The following is a 16,082-nucleotide window of genomic DNA, read 5'->3' on the forward strand; positions in this document are numbered from 1 at the left end:
AACTTTAGCCCGGCGAGCCGCTGTATGGGTGGTTTTTCCGCTCACAGGCGCTAGGGAGAAGCGAGACGACCACCATTCAATCCGAAAAAGTCATATAACCATTCCAATGACTCCGAAGCTGTTCAGTTGAGGTAAATTAAGCTAAAAAAAAACCTGCATAGTTCCCCTTTAAAGTATGCATGGCCTGATCCTCAGGAGGTTTCTCCCTTTTCATTTCTAGTGAGAGTGGTTTCTGCAATTTGCATTACCACGAATGAGTTAACCATAGTAACAGCTACGTGAATTAATTTACTTTTTCATATTTCCCAGATATTGGACAAAGTATCCAAAACAATGCTGAGGTCGCTCTAATAGGTTGCCTACAATCTGAAACTGTCCTGTCCTGCATTTTGGTCCAGGTCTCCTTTGTTGGTGCTCCAAGGCTTCTATTGAAATATGGCACTTCATATTATGTTCCCAGGAGCTCCCATGGGATCATAAGTGAGCGGGAGGCCAGTAAATTGGATGAATCCAATCATTCCAATTTGTTAAAAGCCTGATATATTGTTAGCAGAACAATACGTCATAATTTAGGAGGCCAGAGGCAGGCTAGTCTTTCATTTGGTTAATTGTGCTCCAGTTTCTTTTCAAGGACTCGTGCAATCTCTTGTCATTATATTATTAATAACCCAAAGCAAGGGAAAAACAGTGTCTCTGTAGAGGTGAAGGATGCAGAAGCGCAGTTGTTAAGTGTCCACAGTTCTCATGATGAGTTGCAGTGTGCTTTTTTTTTCAGTTAATCTGATCATTGATCATTTGAATGATCTCCTCGTTTTGCCCTTCCACACCGCTATTGTTATCATCTTTGATCTTAAAAATCATGTTTTTGTGTTTCCCCTTTTAACAGCACGCCAGCCGCTGTTTTCCTCCTTATCAGATAATAAATCGTTTCAAAGAAATGTTTTTGCTTCCAGCTCGAGCTATGAGATAGCCCACCTTTTTCACAGCGGCCTATCTTTTTTTTGTGAACAGTTTTCAATGATTCTTCCCTTGAGGGACTGTTTGCCTCTGATAAAGTGAAAAATGTGTGGATCAATAAGAGTATGGTCTGTTTTTGTGACCCAAAGCTGATATTCTTTTGTGTTTTTTTTCCCCTCTTAGGTGCGTCTGGAGTGGCCCACAGACCTGGCAGTGAGTCCAATGGACAACTCCCTGTATGTCCTGGACAACAATGTAGTACTCCAGATCTCAGAAAACCATCAAGTCCGTATTGTAGCAGGGCGGCCCATGCACTGCCAAGTGCCTGGGATTGACCATTTCCTCATGAGCAAAGTAGCCATCCATGCCACCCTGGAGTCCGCCAACGCCCTTGCTGTGTCCCACAATGGCGTTTTGTACATCGCTGAGTCAGATGAAAAGAAAATAAACAGAGTACGACAGGTGTCCACCAATGGAGAGATCTCCCTGGTCGCAGGGGCACCAAGTGGCTGTGACTGCAAGAACGATGCCAACTGTGATTGTTACTTTGGCGATGAAGGTTATGCCAAGGATGCGAAGCTGAATGCTCCCTCTTCTCTGGCGGTGTGTCCAGATGGAGAGCTTTATATCGCCGATCTGGGCAACATTCGTATTCGCTACGTGCGCAAAAACAAGCCCTATCTGAATCCCCTCAGCATGTACGAAGTGTCCTCTCCCATTCACGATGAACTCTATCTGTTCGACTCCAACGGCAGCCACATTTTTACGCAAAGTCTGACCACAGGAGATCACCTCTACAATCTGACATACACAGGAGCCGGAGATCTGAGCGGCATCACTGATAGGAACAAAAACGTCGTGACCATCCGACGAGACACGACAGGAATGCCTCTGTGGCTGATGGTCCCCGATGGGCAGACGTTCTGGTTCACCATTGGCACCAACAATGCCCTTAAAACTGTTGCTGCCCAGGGTCAAGAACTGGCTGTAATGACCTACCATGGAAGCTCAGGACTCCTAGCAACTAAGACCAATGAAAATGGATGGACAACCTTCTTTGAGTAAGTAATATTAACATTTTACTTATTTGGAAAAAACCCTTTATAATCCTTATAACCCAGAGTCTGCATGCCAGTTGAGCTGATTGTAGATTACTACTTTGACCCAGAGAGCAACTAAATAGATCTTTTAAATCCCAAACATACTGTTTGTCATTTCTGGAATTCTGTATATGAATAATGACATTTTTTTTTTATTAAAAAATATGCCCAGGCCAAGACAACATTATTTACAACAAAGGACCAGATACCAAAGTAGCAACATAAATTACATATTATATTAAACAGATAAACTTTCTTTTTGTTTGCTTTAGAGACTAAGAGACTAAATCAATTTAAACAACCACTCTATTAAAGTTTTAGTGCATAACCTTTTTATATAATAAACGTCCGTTACATTCAAGCCATATCTTCTTGGATTTTTTAAAATCTACCAACTTCAAGGGCAAGTGGAAGGATTCCTATTCTCAACTGAGCCACTAACGACTCTTGACTCCTCGATAAGTTTGCTGTAACACAAAGTTCAGGAATATCTGAACTGGAAGCTCTGTATTCGTGGTGGCACTGAATGCTAAGATGCTTTAGTGAGTGAATGTTTAGAGTTGAAGAGCTCTTTGACATCTGACTTCAGTATTTTGGCACATGAGCTACCTTCTTATACGTTGATGTCAATGTCAATCGCACTACAAGACCTGTGGAAGTATGGGTGTAATCCTATTTGCTGTTATCATACCAAATAGGATTACTGGATGATATGTTAGTCATCTGCACCCTTGCTTGCAGTCACAGACTGCAGACCATCGCTTGTTTGGAGTCGTCGGCTACAGGAACAACATATTTCTGCTGGCAGGCACATTTTTCCCGCAGGACTGCGACGAGGCCCGGCAATATAAGCATAATGGTATAGCCAGAGGTAGTAATTGATCGAGGCACACCACACATTGTGAGGGAACTATTGAAAACACTCCCACACACTGCAGCATTGAAGGCTCCGGATTTCATGTTCTTATGACTTCTATGGAGCAATCTGTCCCTTAGCTTAATATACTGTGCCAACGGATACTGTGCTAACTGGATGTCATTCCAAAAAAGTGTGATTAAGCTGGTCAGACATGTGGTACACCTCGCTGCAGAAATATAACACTCTGACACATAATCAGACACTCTGTTTAATCTGGGCAGACATTTATCACCTGTGTTTGAGTGGTTGCTTAGGCATTTCTCAAGGTATAGGGAATTGCCTAAGGCTTCAACTAATCCAGTGGGTGGTTGGAATTCTGGAATTCCTGTAAAATGGCTGCTCTGGTTTCTGTTAATGCTGTTAAGATTTGAAAACAATCCTCCCTATTATGTAAAGAAAAGATATTAAAGCACCAGTAACACAAAGGGAGTTTTCAAGATGAAATACAGTACATACAATGGATGCCCATCTCACCTATACTTAAGAACATGGAAAGAAATGACAGCGTTTTCAGGATGTTTGAATTACACATTTTGTTTAATAACATCACAGAGTTAATCTGGAAGAAATAGGGATACTGTGGCATGTACACGTCATTCTAGAGATGTTCTGTCATAGCATCTGTAATGAAAGAGCTACAGTATGTATATCAAATGTCAAAATGGGCAAAAGTGAGAAAATAGTGTTCAGGCCTGTAGTACATACAGCATATTGCAGCAGGCCTGTTTCCCCCATTTACTGTGAAATGTAAATAATAAAGATACATCACTACAACAAGAAAAAAGAAATGTCAAACTGATTGTGGAGCCATTGCTTGATAATTTCCTTTTATAAACGTGCATGTCGGCAGAGAGTACAACACACTTTCCATTTAAAACATGCTTATATATTTAGAGATATATTACAGTTTAAATGAAGAAAAGGAATTATTCAATGTTCTGTTTTTCTCTTTCAAATTAAACGATGACTTCATATTTACCTACGAGCAATACTGTTCTCCATGTTTCATTTAGACCCAATAAAGAGTGTTTGTTTTTCTTGAATAATTAGCATGAAAGGTCACCCCACCACCTGAGGGTCCAAACCATACTGTAATTTGCTATCATCAGAGTGAAATGAAAAGGAACTCCATTTATCTCTGCTCAACAAAGTGCACTGCTTAACATTTTACTAGTGCTGTCAAACGATTCAAATATTTAATCGTGATTAATCGCATTAATGTCATAGTTAACTCGCAATTAATTGCAATTAATCGCACATTTTTATCTATTCTAAATGTCCCTTGATTTCTTTTTGTCCCATTATTTTTTTTTCTCATTTTAATGCTCTTATCAACATGGAAAAGTGGATCAGCTTGCTTTGTGCAAATGTTTTTTTATTGAAAACAACATATACTGTATATATACTGTAGTGTTCAATTTCACACTAACATCCTTGTGCTTCTGTCTGAAGTCATCCATTGTCGCCTGGCTTTGACGAGGGGGTGGAGAATTGGCATCAGCTGTGTGCTTGGCCATTAAGTGGTATTTCAGACTGGACGTGCTGCGATGATAGCTCAGTTCACAACGACCAAACACAGATCACTTTGGTCTCGTCAATGGAACCATTTGGCAACTTTTTAAAAGTAAACTCTTCATTCAGAATCTTATTGGCATTCATTTCGGCGTCTCGCGCTCGCCATCCACTCAAAACGTAACATTAGCCTACTGCTCTTTGGCCGGCTCGCAAGCCCAAACAAGTGTGTGCGCCGTGCCTGTTGTTTTGTTTCTGGTATGGCTAGATCCGGTGTGGTGTTGTAGTTTTCTAACGTTACTAGTTGTTGCAACAGCATGTGAAAAAAACTACAAAGTTTGCTAGGCCAAAAAGAACGTTAATCTCGCGATAAAAAAATGGATTCATGTGTCCTGTTGCCTATACATTCAAATGAATGTGGATGAATGCAGAAACAAAACACAAAGGACTCACTTGAGAACATACAGTAAGACATCTGCTACACTGTCTTTCTGCTGTAACCCTTGGCAACCTCATTTGCAATGACTTTTACTCTATGTACGCAGATGCTCTGCTGACCCCCTAATGTTTTTGTTGTAATGATAAGTGCTTTGTGTAAGGGTAACTGTAAATCTGTTAACTCGTGTAGCGTTCTGAAGAATTGTTCTCTTGGCATCTAATTAGCAGGGAAGCAATGGTTCAAGTCCCTGGGTTCAAGCAAATGTTCTGAGGTTGATTTAATACTCAATCAATAATAACAGCGAACTCATGTAAAACAACCGTTAATGAAGTTGAAGCAATCACATGGCTGTTGCCCTTATTTCATATGCACTGTCATCAGTCACTTGTGTTCTGAAATTCCCAGGCAGCGAGAGGAAATGAAAACGTGAGAATAGCTGTGCATAAGACTGAGGTTAGCTATGCTGAAGGGGACGCTGATATGAAGTGTCTTGCCTATTGTTGGGCCCCACCATGAAAGGTCATGGAGCTAGCATGTGACACAAAGGTGATACAATCCGAATGGACTTGTGGCCATCCAGGGGGAAAGCAGTCCTCTCCCTTCTGCTGAGCTCCCTGCCCCCGCATGCCCCTCTTCTCCGGAGAAAGCAAGCTAATAGGCAGCTAAATTGAAGCAGGCCGGAGCCATTAGATGCTCAGCGGTGAAGCCCGAGGAATGGCTCTAGCTCAAGGCCCTAATTGAGACGGAGAGAGTTTGGGTCAGTGATCAAGCTGGGGGCATGCAGCGTCGCTCTAGAATGAGATTTCCGTCTTGTGGACTCTGTCTTTTGTCCCGAGGTGAAGGCAAACAGGAATACACTCTTTGTTCCATGAACTGAACAGTTTAAAAGTGGTACACTGCACATACAGTAGCGTGAACCTTCTAATGCTTTCACTGCAAAACCTTTGATTGTACGAGGGAGAATAAATCTTGCTGATAAAATATGAGCAGTATCAAAAGAAATGAAATGCTTTAGATATGAATTACTCTGCTATTTAGTATTTCCTGAAGTGGAAGACTTGGGTTGAAATGCATCTATGAATTCCAGTCCCTAGTGCAGTTGAGATCAGATAACATTTATCTCTGGGAGATGATTCCTCTCCCACTCTTCCTTTCCATATTGGATATTTGAGATGGCAGCGCTGAAGAAATATCCGTAAACCAGCACCCGCCATCTCATTTATTAGAGGCTTTATTATGGCAGGCAGCAACATTGAAGAGGGCTTTCCGATCTGTATTCAGTGCGCAGATAAATGTCTTCATTCTCCCAAGTAATGCACCGTTCACTCACTCCCATTCTGGAACACTGGCAATCTGAAAGATTTCAAATTGTTGCTATGCTTACGTGCTCTCTGAGCGAAATGAAACAATCTGGCCACTCATGTACTTGTATGTGATGAGCGGACTGATTTGTAGGCTAGTGAAATGCTGCATGTCTCCAAGGATTCGCACCTCAGTGCTCCTATTTCATAGACTGTATAATGAGATTAAGTGATATCACTAATCTTTTAAGCTAATAAGCAGTTTTCCAAATGTGAAAAGGTTTGTGCTTCCTCGTCTTGGCTTCCTCGTTTGTGCTTCCTCGTCTTTTGTTTTTTAATTGTGTGCTTCCATCCTTTAAAAGTTACTTACAAACTGAGTAGCGTTTACTGTATATTACATTCACATCCTGTTGCAAAAGTCCAACTCGTTAGTGCTCCCACTCTCTATTCATGGATAGCGAAATGCTGTGAACATTGCACACTTTCTGGAAGTTGTGTTGGTTGGGCTTCAGTGATTAGATCTGATAGTCATGAGTTTTATTACCTCAGACTGCCAACATCGATGGCTTCGCTGCGGTGTTTACTGCCTGTGTTGACACATTTCCACAATTTGTGGCACCAAGAGGGAAATATCACACTCTCAAAAACTCCAATTCCTACTTGTAATTACCACTAGAACAGCATATCCTAGATAGCAACTCATAATCACAGTAAATCTGAGATGACGCAGCATTAGTCACGTTTACGTACCAGTTATGCATACCTGACCTGCATTTATGCTTATGATTGCCTCCTTATGATTTAACAAATCTCAACAAGGCTCAGTATTTTTTACATGCCACAGCACTGTTTATGATTCTGCTCTAGTTACTGTTCATACACTGTTTCAGATGGCATGCCCCTCTTTGCCTTCTTTGGCTCACATCAATGTATTTCTTTGTAGGTATGACAGTTACGGGCGTCTGACTAACGTCACTTACCCCACGGGCCGTGTGAGCAGCTACCGCACAGACAGCGACAGCTCAGTCCGCATCCAGACAGAGGGCTCCAACAAAGAGGATATCACCATCACCACCAACCTGTCAGCCTCTGGCACCTTCTACACACTCATGCAGGGTATGTGATTTGTTTTTTTAAAGGTCCAGTGTGTATCAAAATCTGTGTTGCCCAATCACAAACTTGTCCTTTTTCATGAATATTTACCACCACCATCAATTCCAAGAAGAGCTGGGCAATATATCGATATAATATTTATATTGATATGAGACTAGATATCGTCTTAGATTTTGATATTGTAATAGGGCATAATCGTTGTGTTTTCCTGGTTTTAAAGGCTGCATTACAGTAAAGTGATGTCATTTTCTGAACTAACCAGACTGTTGTAACTGTTCTATTATTTGCCTTTATCCACTTATTCATTATATCCACATTACTTTTGATTATTTATCAAAAATCTCATTGTGTAAATATTTTGTGAAAGCACCATTAGTCAACACTACAATATCGTTGCGGTATCGATATCGAGGTAATTGTACGGTGGCCCTAAGAGGCCACAGCACGCAACAATAGGACAACACATGCAAATAAACCACAGCACGCACTAATAAGACAACACGTGCAAATAGCCCACACCACAACGGTGTTTCCAGGGGACACTTTTAAGTGATGCACACGTGCCTCAACCATTGGCTTTCCGGTACATAGACAGACCAACAACAGGACAATTTTCGCCATTTTATTCATCACTTAATTCACTTCTGAATATGTTTTGTCTGTGCAAAATAAACTGGGTTCATCCTGAAGGAGTAATGTGGCGCCATGTAGGCTTTCCAACAGTTTTAACTGAGAATACTCAGAAGGTAGTTCCACTGAAAACTGTTGATAGTGAAGTCTGTGGATTATCTAGAATAACCAGGAAATTGTTTCTGAACAGATTACATTTTTGTTTCTCAGATTTCAATTTCCAGTGTTTTGAGCAGCACAAACACAATTCCATTCACTTCTGTATTAATGCACGTGGAGTTGCACATACAGACATCTAAAAAAAATTTTTTATACATAAATACGTAATTACTAGTTGTGTGATTTGGGTGAGTTGGCCTTTAAACGAAGATGTAATGTCTGACTACTTCAGTTACAGAGCTTACGCACAGTAGTATTCGTTGGCCCTCTGTTGTTTTAATAAAATGCAAGACCCATTTACCATAATGGAAACATATATTGACTTTCTGCCATGAATTACAATTCATAAAGCACAATGCTGGTGGCCCATACAAGATCCCCCAGGTTTAGGACATTAAGTGAAAGAGTTGGAGGCAGAGGGCGGACCGACGTCGTGGCTTAGTCCACCAGATTTGTCTCACACATTTAGGCATTCTGATATCCCATTTTGTACCTGACAAATTGCTTCATTGATTACCCGATAATAGCTTTGAACTTCCCCACCTTCATTTTTCAAAAGACAGCCCCACACACACCCTTTCCCCCTCTAACATTTGATTCAGATGTGAGCGTGTCCTCCATCCTCTGGCCCTCCTGACTCACTGCAAAGCTGTGTCTGAAACAGAAGATGACAATCTCTGGTTTCTCGCCATTGCTCAACGGACTGGTCACCTCCGCGCTGTGACCTTGTCTTAGACATCTGCTAGTGAGAAGAGCGGCGCCAGGAACTCTGCTGTTAATTAATTCACAATTGTCTGCTTTGTAAGCTTGCATCTGGGTGATCACATAACACATGAATGCACTGCCTTTGAGATTACTTTCTGATCATCTGGTTGTGTTTCTGCCCTCTTATGGGCAACCATTAACGCACGTCAGTGTTGTTAAAGGACAAATCTGGCACAAAATGAACCTAGGGGTTAATAACACATGGGTACCGAGTCGGATGTGACCAGTTTTAGCGCAAACCGCTAATTAGCTTATAATGCTAGTCGTCGGGGCAGAGGGTAAAGTAAAAAGAAATCACTATTTCTACACCACTAACAAGGCTTAACATAGCACCACACTTCCACGGTAGCATAATGAGGGCACGAACGCCGTGCAACCAGTAACATCGTTGTTCAGGCGATTTATTTGCAGAAAATAATAATTCCTTCAGTTTCAATAGTGCCTTTGCTGCTGTCGGCGCTCGGGCCTGAGGCCGTTTAAAAAATTGCAATCAAGATAAATTTTTTTATCTCAACGTTTATATCATTATTTTTACCGATTCACGATGCATCGTTGCATCCCTAATTATTTGTTTTGTTTTATGCAGACTACAGCCCTTCTAAATGTCAGTGCACGGCTCACCCCTCCCCTGCTAAACCGTATGCATGCATTTGCGTGCAACTGCCTAATTCAGCAGTATTTCCAGCTTCCTCTGGTCTCAGTGGCCTCCTTTTGGCCGGGTCGGCCCCAGAGGCCTCCGGTCAACCCCTGAAGTGTCTGTATGATTGAGAGAGGTAAGGGCCAGTGCAAGGTCAGCCCTGCATCCTCTGCCCATTTCTCGTGTCTCAGCAGCTCATCAACACATCCCGTGGCACTCTGTGCAAAAGAAAAAGCTACAAAACTCCATCGTCTCAGGAGATGACAGTGCGTGTGTTTTGATTTTGACTTTTTTTATTTTTTATGAAGTCAACTCGTTAATGTAGTGTTTGACAAGCCATTCATTTTCCCCTGTTCTTAATGAGAATAATATTCATCCTGGTCCCTGTCAGTGTACTGACAGGAGGCAAGAAGGATACACTCACTGATGGATGTACATGAGATGCTCAGTGGAAACATTAGTCACTGGTCTGGAGCTGGAACACAGGCTGTCGTCACCTAGGGACAGTAAACACAGGCTCAGATTTATCCCTGTCGTGTGTTGTGTGTGTGTGTGTGTCGTGTGTGTGTGTCATGTGTCGTGTGTGTGTGTGTGTGTGTGTGTGTGTGTGTTTTCACCCTGCCTTCTCTGTGGCCACAGGCAAGCTAGCAGCTTTGATAGTTTTCATTCCCCCATATCCTCGAGGCTGCTGCAACAGCTGTAAAACTTTACTTTACTGGCGCTATGAAACCTCTCGCTATTGATCTTTGTTGTCACAGACCCAACATTATCGCAGGGGTTCAGTTAAATGCTGTGGCTAAGGGCTTTCTTTTTTGCTTAGCAGCCATTTTAGGTCATTACGATTGTGTCTCACTGAGATGAATATTAGATTTAGGGCGCTTTCACACCTATAGTTTGGTAGACTGCGATTGAAATTGCCACATTGTTGTATTTTTCATATGGTTTGGTTTGTGTTCGCTTTGTCAAGCGCACCAAACATTGTACACAAATGTCACACGGTCCAAACGGTTGCTGGTCTATTGGACGTATTCGAGTGAGAACTCGCTGACACTTAAATTTATAACGTCTTGGGTTTTCTGGTTTTGCTTTAGCGTTTCTAATATTTTAGAAGAAGGCGAACAATATGAGCAGCTGACAGACAAGCGAGTGAAGGAGAGCGTGGCCCTAAAGAGAGCGAGATGATGATGTGTTGTCACACAGACAGACGACGAGCGATGTATGGTCATAATAAGTTATGGATTTGAAAGTTATGCCTTAAATCATATAAAGTCTGTAAATTGTGTGCAAGGTTGAAATTTTAAGGCTACTACTGAACTTGAACAGTTGTTTTGGTTCACTTACTATATTTGGATCGGATTGCATTCTAACCTGAAGTGAACCGAACTCTAGTGCTCTTGGAAGCAAACTGAGACCCCCTGTTTTTAAGGGCGCTTTCACACCTACCTTGTTTAGTTTGGTTGAATGGTACTAGAGTTGGTTTTCTCCCTTGGTGCGGTTCGTTTTGGGTAGGTGAGAAGGCGGCAGTCGCACTCGGGTGCGCACCAAAAGCGGACCAAACAAGCGTACCGAGATCTACTTGATGAGGTGGTCTCGGTACGCTTTCAAACAAACTTTGGAGCAGTTTGTTTGCGGTGAGAACGTGAGCTGACCTCAAACTGCACCATCTACTGTATGTGTACTAGGGTTGGGCATTTTTTTTGATTTGAACAATTCCAATTCTTCCTTTCGATTCCGGTTCTTATCGATTCTGATTCTTTGGAGTTGAAACAGGGCACATGTTTAATTCACAGATACAAGGACAATTTTATATACACAACAAGCGCCTTAAAGTACGGTGGTCGCTACGGAAACCGAAACTTGCACGTGTTAAAATTTGGAACCAATCTGAAACCAAATTTTCCAAAGGATTCCAATAAAAAAAAATTCGATTGTAATCGGAATTTTTAAAATGATTCCAGGTAGGAACCGGTTCTCGATGCCCAATCTTAATGTGTACCCCACAAGTCTGAGCTGATGTCTCCTGTAGTCAGGTGTGTTTAGCAATCTGCGATGCAGCAGAGCAGCAAACTGTAGCAGCTTGCAGTGTTTCTCTCACAGAAATAGACTGCGGTCAAGCCGTCACTCGCATCTCAGTGGTCAAACCAGCAGCCGCCGCTAAAGTTAGAGACAGACACCGGCAGAGCAGAGCGACGTCTCTGTGACCAGGGCAGGCTTAGTAACGTCGTTCGCAAAACAATGTCTGATTATTTTAATGAAATGAGCTGGTTTGACCATGGAGATGCAAGAAATATGAACCAGAAATATTATAGTCCAGAACACAGGACCTTCTTCCTGCATTTACTTTCTTGCTCCCGCCCCCAGACACATCCGACCAATAAGCGGAGTGGACGTTCTTGCGTGGTTTGTAATGACACATTTTGGTACACTTGGATTTTTCCAGATGTGAAACGTAACCAAGGAGAAATCCCTCCAAGTTTACAAACTCATCAACAGATTTGGACCAAAACGCCCTAAGTAGACCAGAGTTTGCTGTTTGGTTTCAAATGAGCTTTCACACCACCCCAAACGAACCGGACTACTTGACGAAATGTTTCAGGGTTCGGTTACAACAGACCAAACCGCTCAGGTGTGAAAGTAACCTTAGTCCTCTTACATCAGCTACAAGAAGCTCTGATTGTTTCTCTTCTTCTAATCCTAACCATAAGCATTTTGCCCTATGTCCCCCTCTACATCCTCAGATCAAGTTCGGAACAGCTATTTCATTGGTCTGGATGGCTCGCTGCGGCTTGTGTTGGCCAACGGTATGGAGGTGTCCCTGCACACCGAGCCCCACTCGTTGGCCGGCACTGTCAACCCCACAGTCAGCAAGAGGAACGTAACTCTGGCCATCGACAATGGCCTGAACCTGGTGGAGTGGAGACAGAGGAAGGAGCAAGCTCGTGGCCAGGTCACTGTGTATGGCCGCAGATTAAGGGTAAGTATGGCGGCTTGCTAAGAGTGACTCGTGCACACACACCCTTAAAAAAGACCGGTTGGGAGTGAGAACAATTTCTATCTCGCTTAGAATGGCACTGTCTCCCAGCCTTCCTTATATACAGGGGCGTTGCCACACTGACAATCAGGAATCAGGAACACCTGAGATGAACAGAGAGGAAAAAGAGAGCACGGCGGGGAGCGCATAACACCCCCACCCCAAATTAGTTTTTACTTATTTTTTACAAGAGAAAAAATAAATAAATATATATCACCAACAATACAACATGATTCCAACTGTGACAAGGCATCAGCTACAAATGTGCTGAATCATAATGTTTTTGTTGCATTTTATTCTAAAAGAAAATGCTAAACTGGTCAGATTTATCAGACACTTACAAGATTTTACAGCCTATTCGTATATGATTCCGGTCTGGAGTAGCAATAAGATAATCACGGTCACTTAACCTACTTTCTTAACCTTTGGTAACTCACAAACACAACGCAGCTTAAAATGAAAACAACACGCATAGTCCAGCAAAGTCTGGGGCTCAGCTTCACCCAGCCGGTTTTCTTTTAACAGCTTCAATGGGCCACCCACAGAATGAGTGAAAACCATTCGAGAGAAACTTAACCTCAAGGATTCCCTGAACAACGTCTCTTGCTGTAAACGGCATCAAATGAACTCCATCCCGGTTGTTGATTAAACTGCAAGCAGTACGCATTTAACATTGACTTGAGTGTCTGGTAAAATCGCTGAAGTCCGTCCCGCAACTTAGGATGGTACACACTCGAGCGAACGTGACCTATTTTAAGCTGCTTTGAGAATCTGAGCCAAGTACGGTGACATGAAGTTTGAACCTTGGTCAATTTGAATAACCTTTAGGCAACCCAAACAAAGAGAAAAACTTGACCAACGCTTTCATCACAATAGGAGCAGTTATGTTACGTATGGGTATAGCTTCAGGGAAAGGTGTTCTTGCACACATGATAGTTAAATGTATTACCTGACTCGCTACGAGGAAGAGGACCAACACAGCCAACACGCTTCGCATTATGATAGGAGAAGTCTGTAAAATACTGGTTAATGGTTAAAATGGTTAAAATTCAGAGAGATAAATGGCCTCAGCAAGCTAACCTTGCATAGCACAGAATATAACAGGTCCCTTTTCATAATGAGATAAACACCCAATGTTTGAACATTAGGCATCTTGAATAACCTACTGGAAATGAGTATTAACACTGGGGGGGGGGGAACATATACAAAGAAATGTATCCTGCTTGATTGGCTTGTATTGTTTTTCTTAGCTTTGTATGGCAGATAAAAGAAACTTTGGTTAAGCTGCCTTGCACATTCTCTGGGAGGCGACACAGCTAATAGGGAGGTGCCACTTTGTCTGTCATTGGCTGCTCATTTAATGGCCCCCTTCGTCCCCTTTGGTAGCGAAAGCTTCTAATGTATGTTACAGACAATGGCCCCGGGGGTGAGATAGGAAATGGGAGCAGCCTAATGGCAAGAACAGAGCTGGAATCATTGAGCGACCTTGAGTGACATGTCAAGTGATATTACGTGGGTGGCTGGATGAGTGTGTGGCAGAGCGCGGGGGACGGTGGGGGGGGGGTCTCAAAACACAGGGATGCATGAGATAAAGAACAAGGGAGGCATTTGTGCTAGGATTAGTGCTGGGATTGTTAAACAAATTCCAATACCAATACCGTGACTTTGATACCGGTTCCTAAACGATACTTTTTTAGATACCAATTTTATAAAATCCGTTTAAACAACAACAAAATTACAACATTACACGTTATGGCACAAATCTTTGTATTTATTTTTCAGCTCCTACTATGTGAGCCCTACTAAGTGTTTGGGTTCTTGCTGACTGTATTTGTTACACTTTTGAACTACACGTGCCTGTATTTGTTGTATTGCACTTTTCATGTCTTGAGGCTAAAAGGGCCATTGATGGTCGTCAGTTTACCCCTTCCACAACAGCACGCTAGCCCCTCCCAGCCACCGACAACGTTGATAATTTATGATGCCGAGGCAAAGTGGCTCTGTTTCTTCCCATAGAAACAAACCCTCCTCTCAGATTGAGTAGTTTGTAAATGTGCAGTAAAGGGAGAACCCTTGTGGCTGCCACTCCGCCATAACAAGAATCGTCAACCTTCACTTCAATGTGGAATTTAAAACCGAGACAAAGCTCATATCTCTGTATTAGCATTTTAGTATCATCAGAGTGTCTTACTGTATAATGTAGGGTTCAAAAGAGAGATGACTTGGAAAATGAAAAAGACTGAATTTTTCTTTGATTGCAATGTGATAATAAACATAACTTATGTCTTTGAAGAAAAGTAATTGTGAAAAGTTATTGTTGAATTAAACACAAGAACCGATGAAAAACATGTTCCCTTGTCAAACAGATTGATATTGTCATTTGACACATAAGTCACTGATATTAATTGAGAGATCAGATGTTTAATGTTTTAAGACAGTTTAACATTTTAAATATAATGTAATGTAGTGGTCTCTCTTCTGTTTCTACACATCTACTTTCTTTGAGAATTTCCTTTTAGAGGCAATGTCCAATTTAAAATAATTCCTCTTGAGTGGGTTTCCATTCTCCTGGGATCTTGGAATCTCTGCTGTTAGAGTTTTTTTCCACCCTGTTGAGTCTTTGGTGAAACAGATCCTGGCACGAAGAACTTTCTCTCTTTCGTATACCTTATTTCCTGTTGGAAGCAATCTCAATACAATCTTTTTGAACTGACAGCAGGCCTGTGCTGCCTATGAAAGAGTCTGAGACAGTGCCTCCAGTGTTTTGGGGAATGCTGGAGCGGGGAGGGGGTTAGGGTTAGTCTTTGATATCCAGTCACTTATCTTTAAGAACATAGGTAGTTTTACAAATGACTAGTAATTTCACTTTTGTCAGCGCAGTCTGACACTTGTTATGACAGTAAGTTAAAGTAAAAGAGGAGATAACAAATGTGGACCCCACCCCCCCCCTTGTTCTTATTCCTATCTCCGAGCCCCACCCCCTGTCACTCTTGGGGCTCAAATTGCATGTGCCGCTCCAAACCTTCATGTAATCATGCCCCTCATGAATCTGGTGCTTTAAGTGTAAAGTAATCTTCTCAATTAGGTACCAGGGACATTAATTGCCCCTTGTGTAATTGTCCCTTCACAGATGAGAGACCTTAGCATGCTTTTCTCAATGTGAGATTGAAAAAGGAAGGCTTTTGCAGCAAGTCCCCTGCGACCGGATATGTGGCATGCGTCTGGAAAGTAGCCAGAAGCAGCTTTCTGAACTAAGATGTTTTTTTAAGCTTTGCCAAGTATTTTACCAAGCCACACAGTGGCATATCTGAAGAGAAACTATGTTTATTAAGAAAAACATCATAAATATTACTTTCAGTTGCTTTCAGGAGTTGACTGTAGCTTTTAACATTATGGAAGCCTTGTTCGGATACACACAGAATCAGGCGGGGTTAGTTCTAATAAATGACCATTAGGCTGAACCCGAATATTTGACTAGAGAGAGATAGATAGATACATACATACTTACTTACTTACTTA

General features: G+C 42.0%; 1 protein-coding gene across 2 annotated transcripts in view; it reads left to right on the forward strand.

Moving 5' to 3' along the window:
* The window catches only part of tenm4 (teneurin transmembrane protein 4), a 184,424-nt gene that overhangs the window by 153,821 nt on the left and 14,521 nt on the right, over positions 1–16,082 (forward strand). For both annotated transcript variants that reach the window (XM_028573643.1, XM_028573644.1), the window contains exons 24-26: positions 1,141–2,018; positions 7,172–7,344; positions 12,271–12,506. In XM_028573643.1, the coding sequence (XP_028429444.1) occupies positions 1,141–2,018; positions 7,172–7,344; positions 12,271–12,506 (1,287 nt within the window). The remainder of the gene's footprint in view (positions 1–1,140; positions 2,019–7,171; positions 7,345–12,270; positions 12,507–16,082) is intronic.

The sequence above is a fragment of the Perca flavescens genome, chromosome 3, assembly GCF_004354835.1.
Source record: "Perca flavescens isolate YP-PL-M2 chromosome 3, PFLA_1.0, whole genome shotgun sequence".
In the NCBI taxonomy this organism is placed as follows: Eukaryota; Metazoa; Chordata; class Actinopteri; order Perciformes; family Percidae; genus Perca; species Perca flavescens.